Raw genomic sequence first — 18113 nt, 5'->3', positions numbered from 1 at the left:
TTTCACAGCGACATGAACATCTGGGAAGAAGCTAAGTGGTGAGTGAGAGTGGTGTGAAAATGGTCGGCAGACGCCGCTTTGTTTCTTGTTCGTATCATAACGGCTTGTATATCCGCCGTCCTCGCTCTTCCTGTTTCCCTTTATGAATGATGAATACAGACTACCGCCGCCTGCTGGTGTGGAGAGTTATTTCCTCTCACGCAGGAGCAGAACGTACGTGGTAGTCGGCCGCCGGCTGTAGTCTTTGCGTTGTGTTTGAGTGCAACTTTTTGGCCGAGACAGAGGCGACGCAACCGGTGGCCTTCGTCTTTGATGTCAGCTTGGTGTGTCCGCAGCTTTAGGCAACAAACTACTTAGTTAGGTTTAGGAAGAGATGGTGGTTTGGGTTTAAATAACTCCGGGAGCGCCGTTACTTAAGTACGGAAGTTATGTGACGAATAATTCAACTTTGACTTCTGGATTCACCGAGGACACGAACGCAGGTCTCCTGGTGAAAGTCCTGTGTTCTCTGACCCACCCATCCACCCCGACCTCCTCCCTACGCGGTGGTCACGGCTCTTTATACGTCCTGGTTCATAATCATGTGGATTACATACAAATGTATTTCATGTTCACCATCATGACAAAAAAAGTGAAATTTGTGCCTCTGCACACGAATCAATACATTAAATTACAAACTACTGCTACTACTACACACTTCAGCTCAGCACAATAAACAAAGTAAATGAAGCAGAGAAGTGAAATCCTCCCGTGTGACCGGAGCCGTGGAAACGCTGCAGCTCGATAAATAGAAATAAATAACTAAAATGTCCGTGTGAAGACAGAAGGAATCAACCTGGACGCAGACAGCGTGTCCCCCCCCCCCCCCCCCCCCCCCCCCCCCACCTCCTTTCTGGCTAATTACAATTGATTTATTATGGACCAGGTATCTTATCAGGTGGCCGGTGAAATTACAATGGGTGTCCGAAGGCTGTGAGGAGAACAGGGGGGGGGGTGTTGGTGGTCAATGTCGAACGGCAAAATCAATTAGCATTGATTGGCAAAAGGTTCATTTTGCCAAAGAAGGGACGCAGTCGAAGGGGATTAAACTTCCCTGGCCCCTCCTGACAACTTTGATACGACACAATGGCTGCTCCTCCGGCTGCGCTGACGTTAACACGCTTTCAATAATATCACCGCAACCGCAACCTTTTCTTTTTAACCTCACACACACCGTCTCTCAGTGTGGCTGCATTTCAAATCAGGCATCGGCTAGTCGGGGTCTAGCTGGGAAACAGATAGCATTGATCAAGTATCAGGGAGTGAAATCCCCCTCGCGAGCTCGCATCTTAATCCTCATCAAGAGGCCGACGCAGAATTCAAATCATCTTGATGAAGGCCGGTCGGCAGCCGGACAATAAACCGTACAGGTGGAGGAGGACGGACTACGTTCTCTTTAACACCGGGAGATGGAAAATAAACCGTTCTGTCTTCTCTGGCAGCTACACAATCATCACCAGATGTTCTTTTGCTTCACATTTACAATCAGTAGTGATTCTTCTTTAATTCAAGTGGAATTATTTGGTTGTTTAAATGCATCTAAAGACACAAAGTTTGACATTTAAACACTCCAAGTCAGATTTAGTGAGTGAAACAGAGATGAGAGGTGACACACCTCTGCTGCCTGATACCTGCAGACACCATATCAAACCCCAACACCTCCCGACTGAGTGTGTGTGTGTCTTACCCTCAATGGCCAGCATGGCTCTCAGCTCTCTGTTCAGCAGTTCGAAGCGTCTCTCCAGATCGTGCTCTTTCTCCCTGTGGCAAGTTAGAAAGAGAGAGAGAGAGAGAGAGAGAGAGAGAGAGAGAGAGAGGAGAGAGAGAGAGAGAGAGAGAGAGAGAGAGAGAGAGAAAGAGAGAGAGAGAGAGAGAGAGAGAGAGAGAGAGAGAGAGAGAGAGAGAGAGAGACAGGAAAAACACACACAAAGTTCATCAATATGTTAATGACTAAATCATTAAGCACTTAAAGAAACCTGCAATAAACATCGATTCTGCTACTCGCCTGAACCTTCTCCGGCTTCGCATTAATCTACTGCACATAACTGATACTCATACTGCGCTCACAGCCCTGGGTGCACGTGTGAGGAACGAATATATCAAGAGAGGGAAAAGAAAGGTGGTGAACATCAGGGCTGCCTCCTCTTTTAGGTTTTACAGTTGTGTTTTAAAACTAGAGTGAAGATCCTGGTATCATAGTAAACTAGAGAACCTGATGAATCCATCGGTACCAACCAGGTCAGACTAGCTGGTCATGAAGGAGGTTAGATAACGCTCCAAATATGCGCAAAATTTTTGACGAGGAAAAACTGTGATGTCCATTTTCAAAGGGGTCCCTTGACCTCTGACCTCCAGATCAGTGAATGTAAATGGGTTCTATGGGTACCCACGAGTCTCCCCTTTACAGACATGCCCACTTTATGATCATCACATGCAGTTTGGGGCAAGTCATAGTCAAGTCAGCACACTGACACACTGACAGCTGTTGTTGCCTGTTGGGCTGCAGTTTGCCATGTTATGATTGGAGCATATTGTTTTATGCTAAATGCAGTACCTGTGAGGGTTTCTGGATCAATATCTGTTATTGATTTGTGTTGATCATTGATTTATAATAATACATATATACATACATTTACATAAAGCAGCATATTTGTCCACTCCCATGTTGATAAGAGGATTAAATACTGGACTAATCTCCCTTTAAGGTTCATTTAGAACAGATACAACATGTGCGATTAATCTGTGATTATTCGCTAGTAACTATTTTAATTGATTGACAGCCCTAATTAAAACTATTTTGCATCACTTTTAAATAAAAGGTTCAAATAGATTCTTACAGGTAGAGGCCAAAACCAGGATCCTATTGACCCGGAGCAGCGTCTGTCTGAGGTACATTATTTTGATATGTCCGTTCCGCACAACGTGATTGGTTGATGCCTTTATTTGTGGTGAGAAAGCTCAGAAAAATCAACCTTGTTCTGGAAAAAAACATTATGCCGCTTTTTCGCCATGTCATTTTTACGTTCTGTGTGAAAGTACTAACGATAGTTCAAAGAAAAAAATGCCCCCCGGCGTGATTCTCTTTTGAGAAACTCAGCTTCACAGATCTGTCGATTAAATCAACTAATCGATTAGTCGACAAAATCATATGAGTTTCATAGTTCCTTCAGATGTGGTGGTGTTCACCGTGTTCACAGTGTTCACCGTGTTCACCGTGTTCACCGTGTTCACAGTGTTCACCGTGTTCACCGTGTTCACAGTGTTCACCGTGTTCACCGTGTTCACCGTGTTCACCGTGTTCACAGTGTTCACCGTGTTCACCGTGTTCACCGTGTTCACAGTGTTCACCGTGTTCACCGTGTTCACCGTGTTCACCGTGTTCACCGTGTTCACAGTGTTCACCGTGTTCACAGTGTTCACCGTGTTCACCGTGTTCACAGTGTTCACCGTGTTCACCGTGTTCACAGTGTTCACCGTGTTCACCGTGTTCACCGTGTTCACCGTGTTCACCAGTAGAGTCAATATGAACGCCCCCTCATGTCGTATTCACGACCTCGTCAGTGGAAAGTCTCTGAAAGCTCAGAGGTCACGAGTTGTGACATGTTTGTTGACGTTGTCAGAAATGGCGGAGGCCTTGGAAGTTCATTTTTCGGTGCATAATAAGTTAATATATTGAAATTTTAGTCGTATATTGTTTTTCTTCTTAATTTAATAATATGTCTGAGTAGTGTTGATGTTCCCAACGGCCTCATCTTTCTCCTCTGTCATTAGCTCGTTAGCCTCTGTGGCTTCTAGATGCCGACAGTAGCGTTAATATTGTCGTTGCTTAGCAGCCGTGTTCTTCACGACTTAACCACTTGAACTCCAAACATATCGTGAACACGACCTCCCACGTTGTAAACACAGGTTTCATTTGAAGGCAGCGTTAGTGGACTAAGAAGAACATGTATGAAGACCAGGTGAGGTGATGGATAACAGAGCAGGACAAAGAACAATGAAATAAATGTGTATCTATGGACATGCCATGTGTGGTCTACATGTGTGTGAGTATATGTGGAGTGTGTGTGTGTGTGTGTGTGTGTGTGTGTGCGTGCGCGTGCGCATGCAGCACAAATTAAATTCTTTCCTCTTTCAGCCATATTAAAAAATGAGCTTATTCGCTCCCTTAATAGAATTTGTCCTTCACAGGCGCCTCTTTTCTCCTCTTCTCCTCCACAAAGAGAGAGAGAACAGAACGGGCTAATAATCAGCCCTTCTGTCAATTGGCCACTTTAAAAGCCTCCCCTTTCCCACCATATAATGTGATTATGAATACTTCAATCTCTCCTCCGCTCGCACACTTTCAAACCCCAACAGACGCAAACCAAGGGAAAAAAGGCAGTGTGTGTGTGTGTGTGTCTCCACCTGTCGCCGCTGACCACATACAGAGAGACTAGCGATAGAGTGATGATCGCCACATTTCTATTGATTTCATATCCCGTCCACATGTAAATCAATGAGCGGATAGACAGAGAGGCTGAATGGAGTGGAGAGTACACTCCCTCCTCCCCGCGGAGCTTCCACTAGTTTGATCTGACGCTCCAACACACGTGTGATGTCTCCTGGTTCTTACTGCTTCTCAGTGCACAGAAACATAGAACCAGATGCTCACGGTGTGTAGGTTGAAAACGTGAGATACGTACAGCAGAGAGAGCTGGTTCTGTCGTCTGATGAGTGCGTTCTTCTTGTTGACCAACATGAACCACTCCTGCATCATGGCCTCCTCCTCCTCCTTGTTGTTGCCTGGAACACACAGACACAGAGAAACAAGCAGAGTTAAACACATGGATGATGAATGATGGTTCACCCATTCAATAAGCTGGTTAGAGTTATTCCTCAGTTGTGTGTACTCATTGTGAGTCACTGGAGTCTTCCACAAGCTGCTAGCTGGACAGCTGTGAGTACTAACTATAGCCATGTTCGCTGTTCACGTTCATCATGATATCTTTATATTCATCATGATATGATTTTGGGGGAGTGTCTTTGGAGGGGGGCCTGAAGCGACGGACTGTCAGTGTTGCCGACTTAGCGTCTTTCTCTCTATGGTCATGACAGTTTTTCCTCGACAACATTTAGGGCATACTTGGAGCGTTATTTAACCTCCTTCTAAGACATGGTCGGTACCGATGGATTCACCAGGTTTTATAGTTTCACATGATACCAGTATCTTCACTCTAGCTTTAGAACTGAGCCGCTACGACCTCAGATAGATCGATTGCAGTATTGCGTTAAAGAAAGTAGTGGCGTTAAAACTAATTTGTGTTAACATTTACATTGAATTTATATAATTAAAGTGACAGGATTGGATTTAAAGCTGCAGTAGGCGGTATATATTTTTGGCATCATTGGGCTAAAATTCCATAATAACCTTTCAGCATATTGTAATTCAAGCGTTCTGAGGGATAACTAGACTTCTGCTCCTCCTCATGGCTCTGTTTTCAGGCTTTAGAACATCTAGCCTAGTAGACGGGAGACTTTGACCAATCACAGGTCATTTCAGAGAGAGAGAGCGCTCCTATTGGCTGTGCTCCGGCTGGTGGGCGGTGCTTGGTATTTCCTCAACTTGATCTCAACATCGCTGCCGGGTCACAAACTTTCTCATCAAGATGTTTCTGAGAACATCTGAGGAGAGAAAATAGGCATTACAGTAACAGAATATTGATTCATATTTGATCAGCGCTGCCTAGTTTCACCGTTCGGAGTTTGCGGTGGAGACGGCAGACTCCAGATCAGCTCTGATTGGTTGTTTTCACCCGGTCTGTGAAATCTTGCAGATGCCGTTAGGAGCACCGGAGGACATTGGAGGACACAGAGGAACATGATATTTTTCAGATTACCTGTCCCATGTACTACTGTCAGGATATAGTGAGCGTTTTATCCTGTTTGCAGCTAGTTCTGCTAACTACCTTCTTTGGAATAGAGTTGCCAACACCGGGCTCGTTATTCTGGCTGGATCATTTCTAAAAATCTCGTGTACTCTTGCTAGTTTCTCCCGATCGCCCACCCTTCCTTTAAAGCCATAAAGACAGGTGCTAATATAATACCATCAGTTCCAGTAGAGTGAGCCTGATGGAGAAAAGGTCATGTTCTTCCATCATCTGTGTCTTTAAATGACTAAATTAGAACACACAGTTTATACAAGCACATGAAAGAGATGAAGTGTTTCTGCTGCTGTGGAGTCAATATGTCCACCAGATATTCATATGTATGTGTGTGTGTGTGTGTGTGTGTGTGTAAATACACTGTTCCCTGTGTAAACATTCACATACTTCACACCATGTCTTCACAACGTCAATACGGCTTCAACTGGGGCGGGATTAACTCAGCGATTACCGACGAAGCGCCTTTACAGAGCGGAGCCTCTCTCACTGTAGGGCAACACATATCCCACCAATCACTCAGCGGGCCTTCAGAATAAAAACCCTCCTCTGTGACGCTGTGAGTGTGTAAATTGTGTAATACCTGCTCTACACACGGAGAGACAGCTAGCACGGCTCAGATGCATGGCTAATGGAAGCTTCGCCCACGCCCGGGGCTAAAGCTCTATGCTGTAACTCACTTACAGGGTTCAACGGGACAAACACAACTGATACGGACACAGAGCACGCTGAAGGGAAACCTTCACATGTTCAGCCACGACAACGGCCTCCGTCTGGAGGAGAGACTGAAACACGACCCGTCAGATCATCAGGAGGATTTCAAAAGAGGTTCAGTGATTTGAAGAGCAGTTATTAAGGAGTTATTTTACTGCAGTTTTGCATCTCAATGCAGAGACTTCATGAGATGACAAGTAAATCTAAGTTATTAAAGTTTTATGGTGCACTAAAATAGACCTTTATTTACAATTATGATCTGTTGACAAATGCAAAAATGCTGGTTTGGTGTCATTAAGACAACATCTTCAATAACAATCAATCATTTCAAATATTTAACTGTGATTAATCACGTTTTATCTGTTCTAAATGCACCTTAAAGGGAGATTAGTCCAGTATTTAATACTCTTATCAACATGGGAGTGGACTAATATGCTGCTTTATGTAAATGTATGTATATATTTATTATTATAAATCAATTAACAACACAAATCAATGACAGATATTGATCCAGAAACCCTCACAGGTACTGCATTTAGCATAAAACAATATGCTCCAATCATAACATGTCAAACTGCAGCCCAACAGGCAACAACAGCTGTCAGTGTGTCAGTGTGCTGACTTGACTATGACTTGAACCAAACTGCATGTGATTATCATAAAGTGGGCATGTCTGTAAAGGGGAGACTCGTGGGTACCCATAGAACCCATTTACATTCACTGATCTGGAGGTCAGAGGTCAAGGGACCCCTTTGAACATGGACATGACAGTTTGGAGCGTTATTTAACCTCCTTCATGACCAGCTAGTCTGACATGGTTGGTACCGATGGATTCATCAGGTTTATAGTTTTATATGATACTATCTTCAGGGAATGAGTCCTTACCCCAAGTGAAGGAGTTCAAGTACCTCGGGGTCTTGTTCGCGAGTGAGGGGACGATGGAACGTGAGATTGGTCGGAGAATCGGAGCAGCAGGGGCGGTATTGCATTCGCTTTACCGCACCGTTGTGACGAAAAGAGAGCTGAGCCGGAAGGCAAAGCTCTCGATCTACCGGTCAATCTTCGTTCCTACTCTCACCTATGGTCATGAGGGTTGGGTCATGACTGAAAGAACGAGGTCGCGGGTGCAAGCGGCCGAAATGGGTTTCCTCAGGAGGGTGGCTGGCGTCTCCCTTAGAGATAGGGTAAGAAGCTCAGTCATCCGTGAGGAACTCGGAGTAGAGTCCTTGCTCCTTTGCGTCGAAAGGAGCCAGTTGAGGTGGTTCGGGCATCTAGTAAGGATGCCTCCTGGGCGCCTCCCTTGGGAGGTGTTCCAGGCACGACCAGCTGGGAGGAGGCCACGGGGAAGACCCAGGACTAGGTGGAGAGATTATATCTCTACTCTGGCCTGGGAACGCCTCGGGATCCCCCAGTCAGAGCTGGTTAATGTGGCCCGGGAAAGGGAAGTTTGGGGTCCCCTGCTGGAGCTGTTGCCCCCGCGACCCGATCCCGGATAAGCGGTTGAAGATGGATGGATGGACTATCTTCACTCTAGCTTTTAAAATGACAACCTAAACATTGCAAGTTGCGTTAATGCTTTAAAGAAATTAGTGGCGTTAAAACAACTTTGCGTTTCCATGTTGCTATCACGTTAACTTTGACAGGATGGGGCCTTTACATGTTTTTAAATGTTATTAACTTTCTCCTACAACTAATTACAGAATCAAACACTGAGATGTGTGATTTGAGTCTTTCCAGATTAATTTACAGGATGAACAGCAGAGTAATAAGATGTTATAAGATGTAGACGTAATGGGTGTTTTGGGTTCAGTATGTGTGTTAAAGCTGACTGACTAAAGCTGTTTTGTTGTTCCTTCTTTCTTTCTTCCTCTCCGTCACCGTGTGAATAAACTCGGCTGTGGTCAGTTCACTCAGCGCTGTTTATGTCTACAATTGGGACATAAGCTTTGTTGGCACCGGAGGCCATTTAAGCAGCGACGGCAGCATTAATCTGACACTCAGCGCGTCTGTGAAGAGAAGAAATGGATGAAAACAGATGAAAGATCGTCTTTAAGGCTTATGTTATTATCTCTCGCTCCCTTTCTCAAGAGGAAGGTTTAATAGCTGGGGAGCTGCGACAGGCATCATAACAGAATTAACACTAAGAAGACATTTCATACCACTTCTTTATTAATTGGGGGTCTGAATAATGAGAAAGGCATCGGTGTGCTGTATGATGGAAGACAAACTGTATGATGAGATATTTCCTTTCAGTTATTGTCTCTAAAATGTGGCTTTCTGATGGATTCAGTGATGTCGTGTTTTAATCTGCTTTTACAGCAAGACAATCAACTTTAGAAACAACCTGAACATGATCACAATCTGCATAAAGGACTGATTCATCTGCTGAGGAGAGGAGGAGAGGAGGAAAGCAGTCAGCCAGCGCTCACTGCAGAGGAGAGAGAGGGAGGACCGGGCCGCTGCGTCATTGACGACAAAAGGCGGGCGCGTGGATGTGTGCACGGACACCGGTGAGTGTGTGGACATTTGTGATACTCTGAGCCAGCAGATGTATGTAATTTCATTTAGGAGGGTGGAGCGGGAAGGGGGAAGAGAGAGAGAGAGAGAGAGAGAGAGAGAGGGAAAAAAGAACGAGCGAATGAAAGAAAGCTTCAGGATTTAGCGGAATCGGGGGCTCGTGGATTACTGTAGTCAACTTTGAAACGGACGACACTCGGAGGGGGGATAAAGCCGGCGCTGACAGGTCATTGTGCTGCCTCGAAGTCAAATAAAACAAGCAAATAATAATGGCAAATATTAAGCTCCTGTGACATTGTGGCGAGGCGGGCTGGAAGACGAGGGGGGATTATAAAGCTATATCCCCCACCGCTAGCCAGCCAGCAGCTACCAGCCAACCAACAGCCACGTCTTATGAAAGGAGGGAGGGAGAGAGAGAGGAGAGGAAGGAGGCAGGGAGGTCAGAGGAAAGGTAGGCTAGGAGAGAAGGAGAAAGGGAGAGATGAGGGAGGGATGGTGAATGTGGAGGCGACTGGAGGAGGGAGGGATGGAGGGAGGGAGGGAGGGAATGAGGGCAAGCAGGTGAGCCATTTCAAAGCCAAGAAAGAAAGGAGGGATGTGGGGAGGACGAGTGAAGCAGGACGCTCGACAGCTGCTCAGCATCCTCCTCCCTTCACTCAACCTCTCCAGAGATGACCTCTGACCTCCAGATACTACCTGACTCTTAAAGAGACAGAGGTGGGCCGGCATCGAGTCACATCTAATGAGACTACTGTTTATGTTAGAGAGCTAAAACTCTTTAATACACATTAAGATGAAATATAAGACACATTTCACATTAGATAGTGGAGGACTTCACAATCAATTTGGCGGAGTGGCATTCAAAAAATACCTATTTCATTTAATCCTGCTGTATTTAATAACGACTGCATTTTGCCGTTAATAAATATTGCATTTCCTCGTCATCCTGTGATTTAAATAAATTGCAGCAGGCCATGTTGTGATCTTGATAACATCTTGATTAATTGTGCAGCCCTAGAACCGGAGAACGTTTGTGATAAATTCTTTAAATGATTAGTTGATTAACACAACTGTTTTCTGTCTTAACTAATCAATCAATCAATCAATGGACTAATTGTTTAAACACTAATGTTAATGCGTGCATTAACTTAACTGCATTATGTTACTGAAAGTGAGCAGAAACAATATGCAACACACAGTTTTCTCCATGCAGACGATGTAAAGAGCTGTACTGATAACTGAAGGCTGTAATGCAGGGTTGAGGGTTTGAATCCCACAGGAACAAACCCTGTTTCTAAAGAAGCATCACTGAGCAGCGAGTGGCAGCGAGTGGCAGCGAGTGGCAGCGAGTGGCAGCGAGTGGCATATGCTGGGAGTGACAACAACAGAGTGTTGTCGTTGTTTTGTATGAAGACAAATGGTGTAAATATCGCTGGCAGCTTCCGCTGACACCATGTCTGTGAATCCAGCCTTGGCTCCGAGAAGCCGTGGATCCGTGCTGGCTCTCAGGGGGCCATCTTGGATCAAAGCATCTGGCGCTTTGGCAGGTTGCATTCTGGGTCTTGCTGCTTTGCCTTACACGCCGTTTTCTCAGAGCAGGGCTACTGAGACTGTGAGTTTGGCATCGGGACAAATGTTTGATCAGGACATCAAAGGGTTAGTGGAATATGTGTGATGGAGATACACCAGGGTTCCTCTTTATCATCATTAATATCATGTTTGGTGTTACCTCAGATATCAATGTGGAAACACACACACACACACACACACACACACACACACACACACACACACACACACACACACACACACACACACACACACACACACAGAGCAAAGATACAACTGATACACACATCCCGACAACCCCTCTATCTGATCTCCCTCTTCTCTTGTTTCACTCTCACAAATACAACCGGGACACAATGACATGAACTACCGCCACCGCCGCCGTGTGTGTGTCAGCAGGGAGGAAGACGGTTCTCCTGAAGGCTGGTTAGAGAAGGCTCAGTGTGTGTTTGTATGCATCCATACGAGACACGGAGAGAGAGAGAGAGAGAGAGAGTAAGAAATAAAAGAAAAGAAGGGAAAACGGGGTGAAAAGACAGCGTGTGCCTCTATAGCCAAATAAGATTAAGATAGCTATCTTGGCCACTGTTCCATTCAGGGGAGATAGGAATAATGAAACCCACCCTGAGGTGGTCAAACTGCTGCTGCTGCTGGCCTGCGCTGGCTTTTAATTAAGTGTGTAATGCTGCTATGCTAGTCTCACTAAAGGCTGTAGTTTTAGTGAGTAAAGACTTGTAAAAAGACTCTTTTCATTTGCTAAGACGCCCAAAGCTGCCGAGCAGACACCGTTGTATTTGTGTAATGTATTTGAGAATCTGTCGAGCAGGTAGAGAGCCTCCGTTTGACGCCAACGCTAGTGTGAAGGGTTTTACTCTCCTCAAAGTGTGCACTCTTTATTGTTTCTTGGTGACTCAAGCAGCCACCAATAGATGCACTAAGGATGGGGGGGAAAAAACCTTTGCAAACATAAATGAACGTCTATTATTTTGTGCTTGAAGATATTTCTTTTATTTATTAATTTTAGTTTAAAAGCCTAGGTGGTGCAGACTTTCAGAGCTGGGGAAGCTTGGCAACAGTTAGTCCGAAAAAAAGATAAAAAAAATGTCCGAAAAAAAGATCTAAAAAAAAGATCTGAAAATGTCCATACCAGCCTGCGCATCATAGTAGTCTTGTAGTTCTTCTAGACATGATCTGAAGAATCTGAGAGGCCTTAAATATAATTTGACCCTTCAATATAATGCATATTGGTTCTAAAAACTAAGTGTCTTTACCTTGTTGCCACTTTTACAGTATGTCTGTCCGTTCAATGTGAAGCTGGAGCGACCTGTTGTCTTGGCTTGGCATAAAAATCGATACACCATAGTATCACGGTATTTTACTATATAAACTATTAACCTCTTAACAATCTGAAGTTCCTATTCTGTCTGTCAGAGGATGTGATGGGCTCAGTCTTAAAGCTAGAGAGAAGATACTGGCATCACATGAAACCTGATGAATATCATGTTATGTTAGCTTGTCGGGAAGAACGCAAAAATAACGCTCCAAAGTTACGCTAAATTTTGGCGAGGGAAAACTGGAATGAAAAAAACCCTATCTTATTGAATAAAACAGAAAAAACAGATGTTAACAAACATAATTTGAAAAAAAGGTAATAAATGGCAGTATAACTTATTGCAATACTCAGCATATCACAAAATGTTTAAAATTACCATAAGATCGAGTATGGTGATAATATCGTAGCGTGGGGCCTCTGGTGATTCAATGTTGCATTAAAGCTGCAATTAATGACTATTTCGATTAATGACTGTCAGTTTACTGTCAATTATTTGTTTAATTCATCTTTTCATCTATGAAATGTCAGAAAGTGGAGAAAAAATTCTCCAGAGGCCAACGTGGCGTCTTCAAACGACTATTTTTTGTTCCAGCAACAGTCCAAAACCCCAAAATATTCAATTTATATGAAAACAGAGAAAAGAAGAAAACATTTGAGAAGCAGGAAATAGCAAATAATTGTCATTTTTACTTAATGAATCACTTAAATGATTAAGTGATTATAGAAAGTCGTTCAATTAATCGATAAAGTGACTAATTGCTTCAATGCAATTAGTCCCTTTGAGGAAACATTAGTCAATACGTCAATACTGGGGGCGACGCAGGGGTCAGTACTTGACCTTCTAGTTCAGGGACAGCCTTAAGAACTACAGAGATTTGATTGAACATTATGAAACAAGGTAAGCAGAAGAAGTCCTACACTAGAGGAACGTCTCCTCTCTGTTCTCGGAAGGAAGGAGCTTCAGGAGGAAATGAACCAGACAGAAAGAGAAAAACATTAAAAGCTGTGATCACAGCACGTTCATCTCATTTCTTATCCCACCATTTTGCCATTTAATCCAATAGCTGCTAATCCAATTTGTCTATCGGACATGTAAAAAGGCAGGGAGGAGGAGGAGGAGGAAGAAGGAGAGAAGGAGGAGGGAGAGGGAGGACGTAGAGCCCAACTTCTCTTCTGTGTCCAAGTCACTTTCTGAATTGCTGTTTATTTAGGGACGAGCCGGGCTTGTGTCTCTCTCCGTCCGACCGTCGAGCCCGTCTCGTATCAGCGGGGGATCGGAGGACGAGATGAAAGCCACGGACGCATGAAAGGAAACGTGAAAAAAAAGACCTCCAGGAATAAAAAGAACAGGATGAACATTGTTTCCTGTGATTAGGTAAGAGCTCGTTAAAAGGCCGTCACTGGAGCGATGTGAATATGCATGACAGGGGCCGGCCTAATCAGAGAGCTCTGTGGCGAGGACCGGAGGGGGGGGATTGTTCGTAAGTGGCCTACTGAAGAATTGATTTAATTAATGTGAGTAGAGGAGTGTCTTGTTAGGAAGGAGACACGCAGAGAGATTCAGCCAGAAAGCATCATCTGAACCCGGCAGTAGCTGTGGCCAAATCAGTCAGGTTTAGGTAAATAGAATAACCAGATTTAGAGCTACTCTCTTCTCTCTCGTCTCTCTCTTCTCTCTCTTCTTCACTCTAAAACACATTTTTTAAAGCTCTTATTCAGAGCGATGTCCACTGAGTGCAACAGTTGCTGCAATTTCCAACTCAGCAACTTGTGATATGTGTAAGAATCAACCCCCCCAACCTCAAACCTACTCTACATTTCACATGTGATTCTCTCCTTTCTATCAGCTCTCTACTGGAGTGGTGCTGAGGGCTGTTTCTTTTTTCCGGGGAGGCTTGTTCGAGGCCTTTTTAGCCGCCCCTCAATGGCACAATGGCCCCAGCGTATAGAGCAGATTCCTGCTTTATTGAACCTGTGTATAATGTCTGCTGAATGGAGCACATTAACCGATTCACACTCACCTCTTTGCCTCCCTCCTTCTCCCTCCCTCCCTCTCTCACCCCGGATAGAAAAGTAAAATAAGAAAGAGAAAAAAGGAAAAGCTTCTCTCACACTGAGGCACAATGACTGCCTTTTCCACCGGTGTCATTTGTCAACCACTGCTTGCTTTACAAGCTACAAAAGAGGTGGAGGTAGAGGAGAGAGAGAGGAGCAGGAGTGGGGGTGTGACTGGCTGGCTGGGGGGTGAAATGGCTCGTTTCCATAATCAGAAGTGGGGCTGCATAATTATTGATTTCTAATTACAAAGTGTATTAAGGTTGGAGGTATACGGCTGTCCTCCACCGAAGAAACTCTTATTCAACTAAAGGTCTTTTCACACAAGTTGTTTTAATTCGTAACAACGCACAGAAACAGTCCAGCCTTTCTGCAATCAGCTGCCACAATCTGCCTTTAAATTCTGCATCTCTTTATTCTTTTATTTCTTTATCATGAAGTGCTTTGTGTCGGGAGATGAAGTAAATGTTTAGTGTTTATCGTTTTGGAGGATGAGGTTTGCACGGACGGTGGCTGTGAGTGGTCACAACAACACTCTTTTGATGGATGCAAAAAAACGCAGAAAATCAAACCTGTTCTGAAAACTTTAATGACGGACGTGGTCGGAGTCTGCGTTTAAACGTGACTGACACGTGAGGTCGTATTTAATCTTCAACGTGCGACAATTTCGGAAGAAAAATACGGACTTGGTGTGCAAAGACATTAACACTCCATTAGTTGATTTAATCCACAGATCTGTAAAACTGCGTTTCTTGATTGCACCTTGATATCTGCAAACTGTCCTTCTGTCTCTCCATCACCATGATAGCTGCCTGATGATGATACTAAATAAACATTAAAAGTATATCTCTAAGACATATGTTTAATAATTACTGGTAATAATGTTTGCTAAATACAGCATGACTCTCAGACACCACAACTCTGTCTTCTAGAAATAAGGTTTATAACACATACTACTGATTTGTTTTACAGTAACTGCTGCTTGGATCAAACTCAGCGGCTAAATGTTCTCCAGTGATGGACGAGCTGAACCAGAATCAGTGTTCTGCTAAATGAGATCTGAATCTAGAGGATATAATGTGATGTGTTTAACTGTCTTAACTGTTTGTACGTCTACGGAAGTGTCCTATGTGTAACTGTATGTTTAACATGTGTGCACATTTCTTGAACGGAAGTGCCTAAAGCTTTGTTTACTGGTGCGAGGCGCCGTGGCGTGGGGCCTCCACAGATGGAGCGCGAGCTACGAGCACGCACAAAGGCATTTATGCTCAACGCGTCGTTCGTTCTCCGAAACACCAAACAAAATATTCTGTGTAGAACGAAGAAGTCAACGAGTGTTACCGGCAAAACGCCATAAAACAAACTCCTAATTAACTGTGAACTCATACCTCGTATTCATGGACGTAACTTTATCGTCTTCACGGTAAAGAAAGGAGTCAAGTTTTATAACGTAGTGAAGGTTAAAAGGTTTAAATATCCTGTAAACTATTAGATCCTGCTGGCTGAATAGAGATCTCCTGCTTTTAAAGCACTTAAAACTCTGTCTTTCTAATTCATTACTTTACTTCTTAATTTAAGTTATTTGCTTTTCTCTTATTGTGGCCGTCCTGTCTGAAAACCTCCCGTTAAAGATGCACGACCAAGCGCTGCGACAACTTACAACAATACGTGATGATGTCATGTTTGACTCGCTCCGGGGACACGATGGCGAGCATAAACCCAGATTAAGGATGCAAAAGGAATCTCAGTGAAAACTGATAATAAAGTTGTATGGTATATACGTTCTGGAGCTGCATGGGAGTAGTGGGAACGTTCAGGGTGGAGACTGTGGTCAGCATCCTGATCGTGGTTTGTTTCGGCATCGTTGGTTATGGTTCAGGACATGTTGTGGTTTCAGTTAAATATTTAATGAAACAAACAGTGTTGACTTTTCAATATTTAACCAAGACCACAACCTGTTCTTCACCTTCAACAAGTGAGCTGTGAGTTCCTACACAGAACCACGTTTGATTTGAGACTTTACAGATGTATTCATTCAAAACGTCTCCTCTCGTGTTTCTCTCAACAGATTGTATTTCTAAGAGATGACGTTGGACAAAGCACCTTTACGTTTTCTTAATAATCATGCTGATTATTGGTGCTTGTAACATCTTGCAGCTCTGATTCATGAACACAGTTTCTCCGGACGGTGGGATCGTCAAAGCCTCTTTTAATGAGCAGGAGAGTTTACATATGCAGCGCCTATCATGTCCCTGTTTGAACGTTTGTGTTCACAGAGCAGTTAAACACCGACGGTAGGTTTGTCCCGCTAATATGTTTCCTCCTCTCTCTTAAACACACACGCCTCCTTGCTCTCCAACACACACACTCAGCCCTGGGCAAACAGGTTTGACCTCAGAGCTAACAGTAGAGCGACCTCCAGACGCCTCTCGTTCCTCCACCTCAGAGGTGAAGAAGAGGAGGGGCGGGGGTCGGGCAAACACAGTTCACATAATAGACTCACTCTGGAGATGAAACGTTCATATTGGGAGTCTTCACTTTGAACACACACACACAGAGACACACACACTTTGTGTTGCTTGTACAGATTGATGAAGAGTGTGTTTAGAGAAGTCATTTATGAACAGCGTTTGTACAATTCAAGCACTTTCAAGGTACCTAAACCAAATATTTCCAGACTCTCGAAGCCTTCATCATCACATCTAAACCGTTAGTTTAAAACTATAATGCAGCTGAGAAAAATGAAGTTTACAGAATGAATTTATACCCTCAACAATGGATGTATATGTAACCAGGGTTGTTTGTATGTCTTGATCCTGACTATTTATTGCTAACGTCCAGAGTAAAGGATCAACCATAGAACTAGAATATAGGAGTAGAACGGACGTTCTCATTCAAATCAACGCAGCAAGATGGTCAGAGCGGCGGCCCTTTCTATGTGTACCGTTGTAGCGAGCTGACTTCCGTATAAACTAAACCTACTTACGGCAAGTCGCAGAGTCACTGAGGTGAGGTTTAACAGTGAACGATCAGTGGAGTAGTGACGTTACGAAGCACAGACAGCCGGAGTAAGAGAGAGTAGAGAGTAGGGATGAAACAAGAACCGATACTTCGGTACCAAGTCCATGCCAAAATTCTAAAAACGTGACGTTCGCGTTTTCTACAGTACCGACGGAACCGTACGATGCCTGCAGGGTCCCAAATTAACACCCGCCAGTATTTGATTCTTTAATTTAAAGGGACTAAACTGGGGTCAGATTAGGACAAAACAAATGGACTGTTTTTCTAGCAGAAGCAGCCAAGCTGTGACAATCACACAAATACAACCCCCCCCCCCACATCTCCTCCACTCCATCAAATTGTGTTTCTGCTGCAGATCAATAAACATTATCAGAGAGTGGCAGACTATGGGCTGGTGGAGGCAGCCTCTGTCTGTTAAAGCCCAGACCGCCCGGTCTCTATCACAGCCTGGGTGAGAAGGCCAGGAAGACACACACACACACACACACACACACACACACACACACACACACACACACACACACGGAGGACGGACTCATAGTAAACATAAGATGGAAGCAGAATACGCGTTGACATGCTGGATGATCAAACGGCGGGTCTTTGATGCGTGTCGGGTCGTACGGGGAGCGTTACGAGCGTTTCCTCAGAACCAGATGGTAGAAAACAATCAGAGTGGAAAAGAAAAGACCAGCAGTGAAGCATTAAAGTGTTTAACGATAATCCGAACGGTGCAGCGCCGGCTGTTTGGACCGCACCACTCAACGTCAATAAGAAATTAAAAGAAAAAAAAGTCTGTGACGCCACCAGCGACTTTAAACCCTCCCTCGCCCATCAGGCCGCCGTATCACTGCTCTATGCTTGTCAGCTCTCTTTAGCTTTAGCGTCAGACACCCGGCGCTCTCTCTCTCTCTCTCTCTCTCTCTCTCTCTCTCTCTCTCCGACGCTCT

The 18113-nt window shown here is 44.3% G+C and overlaps 1 protein-coding gene across 9 annotated transcripts in view; it reads right to left on the bottom strand.

The window, feature by feature from the left end:
- ehbp1 (EH domain binding protein 1) overlaps positions 1-18113 on the bottom strand; it is a 214003-nt gene that overhangs the window by 14675 nt on the left and 181215 nt on the right. For all 9 annotated transcript variants that reach the window (XM_074647439.1, XM_074647444.1, XM_074647434.1 and 6 more), the window contains 2 exons: positions 4722-4821; positions 1727-1800 (listed from right to left, as the gene is read on the bottom strand). In XM_074647439.1, coding sequence (XP_074503540.1) covers positions 1727-1800; positions 4722-4821 — 174 coding nt within the window. The remainder of the gene's footprint in view (positions 1-1726; positions 1801-4721; positions 4822-18113) is intronic.

The sequence above is a fragment of the Sebastes fasciatus genome, chromosome 9 (genome assembly GCF_043250625.1).
Source record: "Sebastes fasciatus isolate fSebFas1 chromosome 9, fSebFas1.pri, whole genome shotgun sequence".
Classification (NCBI taxonomy): domain Eukaryota; kingdom Metazoa; phylum Chordata; class Actinopteri; order Perciformes; family Sebastidae; genus Sebastes; species Sebastes fasciatus.
This window is presented reverse-complemented; position numbering and strand designations above follow the sequence as displayed.